At 50.9% G+C, this 13,036-nt stretch overlaps 1 protein-coding gene across 2 annotated transcripts; it reads left to right on the top strand.

Annotated features, from left to right (window-relative positions):
* The first annotated feature begins 1,610 nt into the window (after window positions 1–1,610).
* Window positions 1,611–10,318, top strand: DNAJB2 (DnaJ (Hsp40) homolog, subfamily B, member 2). 2 transcript variants are annotated; one of them, XM_006867837.1, is made up of 9 exons: window positions 1,611–1,707; window positions 2,277–2,386; window positions 4,332–4,385; window positions 4,558–4,680; window positions 5,613–5,705; window positions 5,885–5,984; window positions 6,162–6,232; window positions 8,975–9,181; window positions 10,288–10,318. In XM_006867837.1, the coding sequence occupies exons 1-9, from the start codon at window positions 1,643–1,645 to the stop codon at window positions 10,296–10,298; spliced, it is 834 nt and encodes a 277-aa protein (XP_006867899.1). In that variant the 5' UTR covers window positions 1,611–1,642; the 3' UTR covers window positions 10,299–10,318. The 2 variants fall into 2 exon arrangements, with proteins under 2 accessions (XP_006867899.1, XP_006867898.1); XM_006867836.1 differs by lacking the exon at window positions 10,288–10,318 and having other exon boundaries at window positions 8,975–9,544.
* Window positions 10,319–13,036: the final 2,718 nt, after the last annotated feature.

The following is a 13,036-nucleotide window of genomic DNA, read 5'->3' on the forward strand; positions in this document are numbered from 1 at the left end:
CAAAATAGTGTGGAAAAATAGAGACAGCCCCGCCCTGCGGAGTAGACATCTTAGTGGGGTTGTTGTTGTTGCAAAGCACCATTCATTGGTTCGACCTGTACAGGATTTGCAAGGAGCGTCTGGTGGGTTTGAACTGCCAATCTTGCTGTTAGCAGTCCAGTGCTAACCCTACGAAGTCATACCTGGGATGTTGTTGTTATGTGCCGTGGAGTCGGTTCAGACTCATAGCGCCCCTGTACAGGGTTTCCAAGGCTGTAAATCTTTCCGGGAGCAGAAAGCCTCATCTTTCTCCAGTGAAACAGCTGGTAGTTTTGAACTGCTGACCCTGAGGTCAGCAGCCTGATTCGTAACCACTATGCCACCAGAGCTCCTAAAAGACGGATATTAATTAATCAAATAAATAAATGCTACCAATGGAGTCCTGGTGTGGTGCTGTGTGATAATGCAACTGACTGCAAAGTCCTTTGAACTGCAGGGTCGGTGGTTCAAGCTCAGCAGCCGCTCCTTGGAAACCCTATACAGGCTCGCCATCAGTCGGAATCGACTCAAGGGCACTGAACAACAGCAACAACAATGGAGTACTGGTGTGGCCCTGTGGGTTGTTAATAAGTTGGACTGCAAAATCGGTTTAATCTGTAAGGTCTGTGGTTCAAGCTTACCAGCCACTCCTCGGAAACCCTGTACAGGGTCGCTATGAGTTGGAACTGCCTCGATGGCACTTCACAACAACAATTGTAGCTCTGACAAGTGTAGTGAAGGAGACGCCTTGAGAAGCTTTAAAAGGCAGAGTTAAGTTAGTCAGGGCCGCCTATTGAGGTCCTGGAGAGGGGAGAGGGATCTTTAGAAGGGGCGGAGTTAAATCTAGGTGAAGGCCTGTGAGTCCTTGAGGTGCTGATTTCCTCTAGGGTGAGGAAGCATCAATTTTAGAGAGTGCTTACAGGAAAGCCCCAAAGGGATCAGGGACCCGCAGGCAACTTTGCGGACTGTCCTTGCCTCTGCGTTTTTGAGAGTGCGTCACGGACGGAGCTGGCTGTGCTCCCCCAGATCCACCCGGGGTGACGTCATCCGCCCCAAATAGCCGGCTCCGTCCCGCCCCTCTCCCGGCAGCCCTTGCAATTGCCGCTCCGCCCGCCCCCCCCACCTCCCCCCGCCTCCCGCCCCTTCCCGGGGTGACAAGCTGAGCCGGCCTCTCTTGTCTCTAGTAGTTTCCTTGCCGCTGACGCAACCTTGCACGCAAAGCTGGACCCGGTGCGTCCTACGCAGTTGCCGCGCGAGGCGGGGGCTCGTGCCAGACGGTTCCCGGTTGGAGCAGGGGCGGGTCGCTGCAGGAGGAGGTGCGGGCGGGGGCCAGCTCGGGCTGGGGGCCCTGAGCCGGGCTGCTCGACTCCTGGGGTTCCCAAAGGACTCTCTACACCTGGGTACTGAGATAGCCCGCGGCCCCTGCCTGTGGGGACCGATAAGACTAAGGAAGAGAGCCTAGTCACTGGCAGCAAACAGCCCTGTGGGCTCTCCTCCAACTCGGAATGTCCCCCGACACCCCCAGGGGATTTCCAACCCTGGGGACGAGCTCTAGGTTCTTTCTGCCTGACTCCTTCTCTCCCGCAGTCCTAAAGGAGGCCCACCTGACTTTTGACGAGTTGCCATGGCATCCTACTACGAGATCCTTGACGTGCCGCGAAGTGCGTCCCCTGATGACATCAAGAAGGCGTAAGTGCGGCCGATGCACATCAAAAACCTCTCACCACACTTCCATCATGGGGCGCTTCAGAGGCAGTGAAAAGGGAATCAGCTCTTTAGAGAGTATTAAGAACCCCTGTTGTTATTATTAAGAGCCCCTTGGAGAGTGAAATGGAGGAGGAGGAATAGGAGCGCTACTGTGGTCCTTCTCCCATACCTTTTCCTTCCCCTCCCTCTTTTCCCACCCGCAACCCTAGATGGGCTGAATCAGGTTGCTGGGCAAAGATGGCCAAGCTGGGTGACTAGAAGGGACCAGTGCCCCTGTCCTCATGGCTGCATGTATCCTCAACCTGAGGCTTTGCAGCCCCTTGAGTCTAGGGAGGGGTTAGAGCTACAGCTGTCGCTGTCTCCAATTGTCATCAGCTAATGCAGGTATTCTCAGCACTGGCCACGGAGTGGAGCCCAGACCTGGCAACCGAGACAGCCTTGCAGGCTGGATGGGGCGGATGGGGGGCTGGGGGTGGTGCTGTGTGGTGACAGGGCAATGACAGGTTAGTGGTTAGTGGGAAATGCTTCATATCCCCTCTGACTCCCTGCAGGTACCGGCGGAAAGCTCTACAATGGCATCCAGACAAGAACCCTGATAATAAAGAGTTTGCTGAGAGGAAGTTTAAGGAGGTGGCAGAGGCCTATGAAGTGCTGTCTGACAGTAAGGGTGGAGAGGGGGTTAAAGCTGAACCCAGCACATCACCCCCCCCCCCCCATTCAGGTCTCATCTTACTCTTTCCTAAAGCCACGCCTCCCTACCCCAGTCGTCTCCTCTATGCCTTTTCCAACCTGGCCTTCTAGGTACCCTGCTTCCATGAGGACTTCTGGATTTTTTTTTTTTTTTGCTTTTGCTTCATTTCAAATAAGCACCAACAATGTGCAACGTCGGGGAGCACTGTGACTCTGTAGGATAAGCATTGGATTGCTAAACACAGGTCAGCAGTTTGAGCCCACCAGCTGCTTTATGGGAGAAAGATGAGGATTTCTTTCTCACACAAAGATTTACAGCCTTGGAAACCCTATACAGGGTTGTTCTGAGTTGGGATTGACTGGACGGCACTTAACAACATGTGTGAAGTCAGGAACCTTGTAGTTAAGTGTTAACGAAAAGGTTCAAACCCAGCAGCTCTTCCACAGGAGAAAGATGTGGCAGTCTGCTTCCATAAAGACGTACAGTCTGGGAAACCCTATGGGGCAGTTCTACTGTGTCCTGCAGTGATACTCTGAGTCACAGTGGACTCAATAGCAACAGGTCTTGTAGCTGTTGTGTATGTACAAAGCACCTTTTTATTCCACCCCTGACCCACCGTGTTCAGGGTTTGTTCCTAGCTCTCCCCTGGGTGCTAGAAGAGGAAGGAAGCTGGACAGGCAGCTGATGTGAAGTGAACCTGTGCCATGCCAGGCACTGGGGGGTGCTTTGCCATGTAACCTCTAGGACTCTTCATAGCTATTCTTCATAGCAGGCTTATCACTCTCATTTTACAGGCAAGGAAACTATGGCTGAGAGAGGCGAAGTAACTTGCTCAAGGCCACACAGAGCTGGAATATGAATCCAGGTCTGCCTTGCGTTCATTCAAAAAATATTCATAAAATGCTTACTGTGATGGGTACTGACGTGACAGTGGAGGACAAGCAGACACTGTCTTTGCCCTTCTATCCAGGGAAGACAGATAACCAGGTAAATACAAAGACAAGATTACAGACTGTGAAGAGTATTCTGAAGGAGGGTAACGCTGTAGGATATGCACAGGACTGCAATGTTGGTTTGAACCACAAGGTCAGCAGTTCAAACTCAGCAGTTGCTCCTTGGAAACCATATACTGGATTGCTATGAGGCGGAAGCAACTCGACAGCACTTAATGACAACAACAATATTTTTGTTAGGATTGTCACAGAAGGCCTCTGAGAAGGTGGCATTTAGGCTGAGCCTTGACTAACAGTAACATAAAAGTTGTTGCTAAGCACCATTGAGGCAGTTCCTACTCTTGGCAACCCTGTAGAGGGTTTCTGAGGAGCACCTGGTAGGCTTGAACTGCTGACCTGTGATTTGCAGCCCAGCTCAGTTAGCTGCTAATTATTGAATACTTCCTGTGTACCAGCCACTATGCTAAGCAGTGGATGTGGGCCAGCTCATTTAATCTTTACAACTCTATGAGGTAGGTGCTGTTTTCATGCCCATCGTGTAGAGAGCTGTGTAAAGAGTTCACTGAAAACCTTGACCCATCTCTGTCAAGCCAATTCCTCCGACCCAAAGCAACCCTATAGGATGGCGAACTGCCCCATAAGGTTTCTGAGGTTGCACATCTTTGTGGAAGCAGACAGTTGCATCCTTCTCCCACAGAACTGCCAGTGGGTTCAAGCCACCAACCTTTCAGTTAGCATTTGAGTGCTTAACCATTATACAACTAGGTTTTTTTTATGAAGGGCTCAGCTGCACCTAAAATCTATAGCCTGTGTCTGCTGTCCACCCTGCTGAGTCCCTACACCCCCCACCCCCATCTCAGTCTGAGCAGTTCTCTGAGCAGCCTAACCTGGGAGAGGCGGTGAGGGTGCAACAAGATCATCAGCCCAGATAGAGGGAGCAATGGCCTGGTTTCTCTTTTCAGAGCATAAGCGCGAGATCTATGACCGCTATGGCCGCGAGGGGCTGACGGGGGCAGGTAGGTGGAATGTTGGGGCCCACGGGTGGAAGTGCTGAAGGGGAGACAAATACTTGCAAAGGCTGCTCTCTGAGGCATCTGGCCTCACAGAGAGTTTGGTCGTCTGGCACAGAACAAGATGCACCTGCTTCCCCTGCCCCACACACATACACTCTGTCTCTCCTTCAACAAGGAACTGGCCCATCTCGGGCGGACACCGGTGGTAGTGGGCCTGGCTTCACCTTCACCTTCCGCAGCCCTGAGGAAGTCTTCCGGGAGTTCTTTGGGAGTGGAGATCCCTTTGCGGAGCTCTTTGGTGAGTGGATATAGGGAACACCTGCTTGGCTGCCTTCTCCCTCCAGGCTTCCTTGTCCCTCAGCCTGAAGGCCCTTAGACAGGAGGCTGAGCTCCTTGCCCTCAGTCAGCTGGGACTCATGATGACCTGATATATGACAGAACACAGTGCTGCCCAGCTCTGTGCTGTGTTCATGATTGTTGGTGTGTTTGAATCCACTGATGTGACTATCGTGTCTTCCACCTCCTGGTGTTTGCTGACCCGCTACCCTCTTTGTTGGTGGGATTGGTCCAGTGAGCAATAGGACAGAATGTTACACGTCAGGACCCACGTGACCCTATAGTCAGAGACCCACCTTATTCATTGTAATAACAGTGATACACTGTTCGCCCTCTACAATGATAGCCATGAAAGCAAGACTCAAAGCATTCTGGGACAGCAATAATAAGTGTGCAAACAACAACAGATACCAGTTTCTGGAATGATTAATGTGTGTCAAGTATTTTATATCCTTTGATCCTCTAATGAACTGTGGGAAGTAGCTCATTTTGTCCCTGTTTACTGATGAGCAAACAGACTCAGGTAACTTGCTTAGAGTCACACAGCATATGGCAGAATTGGGACTCCAAGTTGTGCCTACCTGATGTCATAGCATGCTTGTCTATCTGTCTGTCTGGTGTTTTTATTCTATCTGTCTGTCTTAAGGAGCTTGCTGTTTTCCCTTCCTTGGTATTCTGCATTGTATTGGTATTCTAGCTTTCCATAAACAGTTTTAAAAAAGAATTGAGTTTATAAATAAACTAAAGGGGAAAAGGGGGGCAAAAATAGCAATATACCCAGTTGTTTGGCAGCGTATGTTTCTGGATTTAATAGCAGAGTTTATATTTTTTTGGGGGTGGGGGGTGGGCACCGTTTACCACCTGACTGTATTCTGCTACATCTACTTGTTGCAGACGACCTGAGCCCCTTCTCGGAGCTTCAGAGCCGGAGTTCCCGACACTCTGGCTCCTTCTTTACTTTCTCTACTGCCTTCCCTGGCCGTTCGGGTAAGTGCTGCTTCTCCCCATTTTGGCAAGTTCTGGCTCCCGGAACCCCTGGCCTCAGTAGCCAGTTACTTTTGCAAGACTTCTCACCTGTGTATCTGGAGTCCCCTGAGTGTTTTGGTCCTTTGTGATTGGAGGATGGTCTAACCACCTCTCTTTCTCTCCTTCTGTCCCGATGCCAGATTTCTCCTCATCTTTCTCCTTCAGTCCTGGTGCCGGTGCTTTCCGCTCTGTTTCTACATCCACCGCCTTGGTCCAAGGACGCCGTGTCACCACACGCAGGTGAGAGGGCCTGCTGGGACTGTAGGGTAGAGGGTTCTGAGGGCAGCTAATCTACAACAGGAAGATAAGCTCCTTGAGGGCAGAGTCCAACCTGTCCTGTCCACTGTATCACCCAGAGTCTTGGTCAGTGCCTGTCAAGTGCAGGGTTCAGTAAAGGAACTGTGCCATTTCCCACAGAATCATGGAGAACGGGCAGGAACGGGTCGAAGTGGAGGAGGACGGGCAGCTGAAGTCAGTCACCATCAATGGTGAGAATTGCTTACCACTCTGCACCCCCCAGGAATCCTCAACCCCAGAGCTCAAAGCCTCTTCCCCAATTGCTCCTCTTGGAACTTCCTTGGGACAGGGAGGGGATCACAGCCACAGAATTGACAGGATTCAAGATGGCGATCCTGGGCAAGAGAGCAGAAATGGGAAGTGAGAAGTCTCTAGGAGGGCTAGTTTATCATCATCATCATCATCGCCATCATCATCAGTGGGGTGCCCTACATCTGCAAAACACTTAACTACTTTAAAAGCACTTGTACATATACAATAGCCCCTTTAGTCTTAAAGCATCCCAGGGGAAAAATCAGGGCAGGTGGTATTGGCCCTATTTTTCAGTTGAGGAGACTGATCCTTAGTGAGATTAAGGGACCCTATCTCCCAAGTGGAGTCTTGGTGTGGTGCTGTAGGATAAGTACTGAACCGATAACTGCAAGGTTGGTGGTACAAACCCACCAGCTGCTCCTTGAAAACCTTATACAGGGTTGCTATGAATCAGAACCAACTCGACAGCACTTAACAACAACATCTCCCCAGTAAAGAGCTCTCATGATGTAGTGGTTAAATGCTTAGCTGCTAACCAAAAGATTGGCGGTTTGAACCCACTAACCACTCTATGGGAGAAGTCTATGACAGTCTGCTTCCATAAAGATATGTTTTTTTAAAGCCACTGCCATGAAGTCAGTTCCAACTTGTGGTGACTCTAAAGGTCAGAGTAGAACTATTTCATAGAGTTACCAAGGCTGTAAACTTTACAGAGCCTCATTTTTCTCTCCAAGGGGTAACTGCCAACTTTTCAGTTAGCAGTTCCATGCTTAACCTACTGCGCCACAGCCCAGGAAACTCCAAGGGCCAGTTCTGTTGTTGTTAGAGGCCATCAAGTCGGTTGTGACTCATACAGAGCCTCTGTACAACAGAAGGAAACGTTGCTTGCTCCTGCCCCAGCCTCACAGTCATTGCTGTGTTTGAACCCATTGCTTCAACCACTGTGTCAATCCAGCTCATTGAGGGTCTTCTTTTTATTCACTGACACCCACTTTATCAAGCATGATGTCCTCTTCCTGATAATATGTCCGAAGTCTCACCGTCCTGGCTTCTAAGAAACATTCTGACTGTACTTCTTCCAACACAGATTTGCTCATTCTTCTGGCAGCCCATGGGATCCCTGGTAGATTCCATGTTCTTAGCCAACACCATAATTCAAATGCATCACTCCTTTGGTCTTCCTTGTTCATTGTCCAGCTTTGCATACATATGAAGTAATTGAAAATACCATAGAATAGTTCTATCCTATTGTTTTGGGTCACTATGAATCAGAACTGACTCCATAACAATGGATTTATTGATCTCCCAAGTAGCCCCAGGCCAGGGCTCTTTCCTACCCAAGTAAGGCAAGCCAGGAATCTAACACAGGACACATGATTCTGAGGTAAACTCTTCTCAAGACACCTCACTGTACAGGATTGCCTTCACAGATCCCCTTTCATGCCTGCTGGCTGGGAGAGCACTGTACTAAGTACTTTACATGGATTCTTCTAGTTTATCCTTTTAATGCCTTGGGGACACTGTAGGGTAGGCAAGGTTGGCAGTTCAAGCCCACCAGCTGCTCCTCTGGAGAAAGATGAGGCTTTTTGCTCCTATAAAGATTTACAGCCTTGAAAGCCCTATACAGGCCCACAATAAGTCGGAATCTACTCAGTGGTATTGGGTCTATGATTTGATTGTCTAGGCATAAGGTTGGTGGCTCAAACTCACCAGCCATTCCTTGGAAACCCTATACAGAATTGCCATGAGTCAAAACCAACTTGATTGCACTTTAACAATAACAAAATGATCATTTCTGAAGTTCTACTGTGGCACTATAGGATAAACACTGGACTGCTAACTACAAGGTTGGCAGTTCAAATCTGCCATCTACTCCTTAGAAAACTCTATACAGGGCCAATACAACAGTACTTAACAATAGCAACAAAACAATTCAAACATTATCATCATTCCCAAAGGAGCCCTGGTGGCACTGTAGGATAAGCACTGGACTGCTAATCCCAAGATCAGTGGATCAAACCCACCAGCCGCTCCTTGAGAGAAAGATAAGGCTGTCTGATCCTGTAAAGATTTACAGTCTTGGAAATGCTGAGTTGGAATTGACTGGATAACAGTGTGTTTGGTTTAGTAAAGGTTAGTGGTTCAAAACCACCCACTGATGATATACTTCCGTAACAGTTGTTGTTGATTGCCTTCAAGTCAGTTCTGATTCATGGTGACCCCATGGGTGTAAGTAAAAAAATTCCATAAGGTTTTCAGGGGTATAAACTTTTGGATGCAGATCAGATCACCAGGTCTCTCTTCTGAGGTGCCACTGGGTATATTTGAACCACCAACCTTTTGGCTAGTAGTCTAGTGCTTAACTGTTTGTATCAATCAGAGAAGACCTCCATAAAGAAAATCCTATGGAATAGTTCTACTTTGTAACAATGGGGTCACTGTGAGTTGAATCCATTTGACTGTAACATTTTTTTAAAAATCACTATTCCTATTAGGGAGCTGAGTAACTTGCCCAGAAGATGAGCTTGTACTGGGCAGAGCTGATTACCTGCCCATGATCATAACTGCTACCTTGAACTGCCTGTGTGCCAGTTTGGAAGGTGGGCTGTAAGTGGCTAGATTCTTACTGTGTGAGGCAGAGTCTGGCTCAGGGGCTCTCACAGCGGCCGTGCCTTCTGCAGGTGTCCCAGACGACCTGGCACTGGGCTTGGAGCTGAGCCGTCGTGAGCAGCAACAGTCGGTCACCTCCAGGTCTGGGGGCATGCAGGTCCGGCAGACCCCCGTCTCACACCCCTCTGACAGAGACTTCTCTGAGGATGACGAGGACCTACAGCTTGCCATGGCATACAGCCTGTCAGAGATGGAAGCTGCTGAGAAGAAACCAGCAGGTGGGCGGGGGGCACAGCGACAACGGCAGGGGCGGCCCAAGGCCCAGCACCAAGATCCAGGCCTGGGGGGGACCCATGAGGGTGCGGGGGGTGAGGCAGCCAGGCCCAGCCCAGCCCAGGAGGATAAAGCTTCACGCTGCCTCATCCTCTGAGCCCCAGGCCCAACCTGAACTGGTCCCAGTCTTGACTGGGGCTCCATTCCTCCCTGTCATGGAGCAGAGAGGGGTGTGGCCTGAGATGCAGGAGCCCTTTGCCAACCCCAGGTTCCCGCCCTCAGTTTCCCTCCCAAGCCCACCCTCACACCAGTGTGGACTCAGGATTCTGTGCTCAGCCCAGGGCTAGTAGATCCCTGGGTGAAGCCCAGGTGGGTGTCTCAGGCAGGGAAGGGCCTGAGACCCAGGATGCACTTATTGGATGGGGAGCTTCTGAGGGGCATTTGTGTTTTGGGTTGGGCCTCTGGTGACCAGGTCCCCAGCTGCCCTTGCTGCTGACAGAGGTCGAGGAAGGACGACTTGGCCTGGGTTCTCTGAGCTGGAGGTGGCAGCTCTGCGGGGGGGTCATTGTCAGCTGAGGGGCGACACCCCCTGTGCAGTGCTGAGCGCTGACTGGTTCTCTTGCTTCCCTTTGGGTGCTACTGCTGCTTCTCACTCTTGTCTCCAGTTCCCTGTCAGCTCCATCACTTGCTTTCACTGTCTTCTGGCTGGGATATCCTCATCCTCCCACTGAAGGGCTCAGTGTGGCTAGAAGGGCCATGAGGTCTTCTGGGGCAGGCTAGCTGGGTGGGGCGGGAACCTTGTGGCCATCCAGATTTGGAACTGGAGTCCACTCCTCCTACCTTCCTCTCACAGCCTGCACCTGCTCCCAGCCCTGGGACTAGGCAGAGGTGAGGCTGGCTGACCCCAGAGAGGTGGGATAGGCCCCAGGTGAGGTGGGGAGGGGGGGGAAGGGGCTAGGAGGGGAGGGGACTATTAATTCAGATAACTCCCCAACCCAGGGTTCAGGGAATGGCCACAGGACTAGCACAAGTCTGCATGCTCACTGGGCTCCACCTCCACGGCTTGCTGCTGACCCTCTCTCCTATCACCCGTCCCCTGCTCTCTCCCCAGATGTGTTCTGAGCTGGATGTCCAGGATCCAGAGTTGCTGCACAATTCCACGAGACAGCACTCCCCCGCCCCCATGCGCGGGTTGGGGACCCTCATTCCACTCCCTCACCCTCCCCAGAGTGCAGAATCCGGGTCTGGGTGGTGGGTGGGGCTGAGTGGGAGGCTGTCTGTCAGTAGTCTTAGCCTGTAAATTCTTTCTGGGTGTCTGGTGCTGTCTCTTAGGGACTGAGAGTCCCTGAATGCAACTCACCTTGCCTTAACTTTTGATAGACCATGCTTGGCGAAAGCAGAGGAGACCTTGATGGCGCAGTGGTTAAAGGGTTTGGCTGCTAACCTAAAGGTTGGTGGTTGGAACCCACCAGCAGCTGACAGAAAGATATGGTAGTCTGTTTCTACAAAGATTGATAACCTTGGAAACCCTATGGACAGTTCTACTCTATCCTATATGGTCACGCTGAGTAGAATCTTCTGGACGGCTGTGGATAGGTTTGCAGAGGAAGTGGAACCTATTGTGGAGCAGTGCATCTTGGGATATGTAGTTCTGGCCCAGGTTGGCCAGTCCTTGGCTGTGAGAGTGAGCGAGGGGAGCAATTTTGTCAGGTGCTTTGGATGTAGGGGTTTCGGTCCCCCTGACACTTCTTGCTAATCCCAGGGTTAAAGTATACAAGTCTAAGCCACCAAACATCTGGATCTCCTCTCCCGGGAACAATTGGGGTTCTGAGGAACAGGTCGGGCGAGGGTTGGCAGAGCTGTGTGTATGTAGGATGGCCGCCCCCGCTGAGGCTGTGTGCAGGGCTGGGCGGGGTTTGTGACGGGATCTGCGGGCATGTTGCTGCTTGTCTGGCTTTCTCTGGCTTCTGACCCTGCTGCCCATTCTTTCTCTCCAACACCACAGACGAGCCGCCTCTCCTCCCCTCCACCTAGGGGGCCCAGGGCCCAGGGAGGGGAGCAGTGGAGCCGGTGTCACCAGCTCCAGTAACATTTAGCCTCAGAGACCTATGGAAGCCTGGGCTGAGCGCAGACCGAGGGGGAGACACTGGAAATCAATAAAGCTGAGTTATGAGAACACACGCTGCGCTGTTTTCCTCCTGTGCCCTGGGTGACCTGGAGGGCCATCATTTCAGGCCTCAGCCCTCTGCCGACTGGCCAGATAGCTACAGAGGTACAGGGGTAGCCCTTCCCAGTGGACTGCAGGTCTCTTCCCCTCCCCTCCCCTCCCCAACCAGGTAAAGTGCAGAGCCTTGAGAAAATGCTTCCATTTTTCTTCCCTCACCTCCTGGGGCTTTATAGACCGAAGGCTTTTCCTAGGCTTCTGTTCTTCCTATACAGGGGTGGGGTGGAGTGGGGGTGGTTCATAGAAGGACCCCTGGTGGCATAGTGGTTAAGTGCTCGGCTGCTAACCAAAAGGTTGACAGTTCAAATCCACCAGTCGCTCAGCGGGAAGATAGGGCAGCCTGCTTGTATAAAGATTGTTGTTGTTAAGTGCTGTTGAGTAGGTTCTGACTCATAGTGACCCTGTAGAGGGTTGCCAAGGAGCAACTGGTGAGTCTGAACTGCTGGCCTTGCAGTTCAAATTGACCTTGCAGTTCAGTGCATTAACCAATAGCATCACCCCAGGACTTCATAAAGATTACAGCCTTGGAAACACTATGGGGCAGTTCTTCTATGTCCATTAGGGTCACTGTGAGTGAATCGACTGGATGGCAGAGTTGGGTTTGGGTTTTAAGATCCATAGACTGAGCCCCTCCATAGGTTTCTTTGAGTTTCAGAGGCCTGCCTTCCCACTGGTAGTGGCCCAAGTTAGTCCCAACCAGCTCATCAGGTTCAGGGAGGAAAAAACTAGGTAGTCCTCCTATCTCCAGATAACCTGTGTGTGTGTGGGGGCAGGGGAGGGGGGATGCCTTTCCCGTGACACACAAAGCACCTCTGCACAGACAATGGGGTGGTGTGGATCCCCATTTTTCTCAAAACAAAGAAATAGACTGTTCTGAAAGAGGAATTCACACCTTTCATGCCTCCATTTCTAGAAAGAGAATCTGCTAGAAGTTTGTAGAATGGATGTTTTTCCCACTTCTGGCCTTTAAGAACAAACAGTTGGGAGTTGAGTTTCAGCAGAGCACTGGACCAGTAGCCACAAGGTCAGCAATTCAAACCCACCAGTCCCTCCTAGAAACCTTATACAGGGTCATTATGAATTGGAACTGACTCGATGGCACACAACAAGGGCTGCTAATTATAAGGTTGGGGTTTCAAACATACCAGCTGCTTCTCAGAGAAAGATGAGGCTGGCTGCTTGTAAAGACTGACAGTCTCAGAAACCCTAGACAGGGTTGCTACACATCTGAAGTCACTTGGGTTTGGGTTTAAAGGGCATGCAGCAGCTGCCCAAGAATGAAGAGGCAGTCCAATGAAAATGTGATGCGTGCTTGGGTTTGAATCCTAGCGCCACCACTTACAAGTCATGCTACTGTGGCCAAGTTGCTTATGGTTTCTGTACCACTGTTACTTCATCTGTAAAATGAGGACAGTAATACTAGATTTATCTGGTAGCGTTGTGCAGATGATGCAAGTTACAAATGGCAAGCACTTTGGAGACTGCTACATAGGAAGATAACCACCACCATAGAGGAAGCTCCTTTATACCATTGAATCCTGGGAAAGCCTAACTCCACAGCCTGGCTCCTGATGGCTGGGGCTGGAGTCTGGCAGCAAACCAGACAGAAATGTGTAGGAGTTAGGGTTGCAGCTGC

This window comes from Chrysochloris asiatica, unplaced genomic scaffold (assembly GCF_000296735.1).
Source record: "Chrysochloris asiatica unplaced genomic scaffold, ChrAsi1.0 scaffold00110, whole genome shotgun sequence".
In the NCBI taxonomy this organism is placed as follows: domain Eukaryota; kingdom Metazoa; phylum Chordata; class Mammalia; order Afrosoricida; family Chrysochloridae; genus Chrysochloris; species Chrysochloris asiatica.

What these genes read in the sequence shown, in the direction of transcription:
- DNAJB2 (XM_006867836.1), top strand. Translation starts at nt 1,643, where the DNA reads ATGGCATCCTACTACGAGATCCTTGACGTGCCGCGAAGTGCGTCCCCT. An exon ending in CCTGATGACATCAAGAAGGC is followed by an intron (nt 1,708 to 2,276) that starts GTAAGTGCGGCC and finishes GACTCCCTGCAG; the next exon opens with GTACCGGCGGAAAGCTCTAC. An exon ending in GAAGTCAGTCACCATCAATG is followed by an intron (nt 6,233 to 8,974) that starts GTGAGAATTGCT and finishes TGCCTTCTGCAG; the next exon opens with GTGTCCCAGACGACCTGGCA.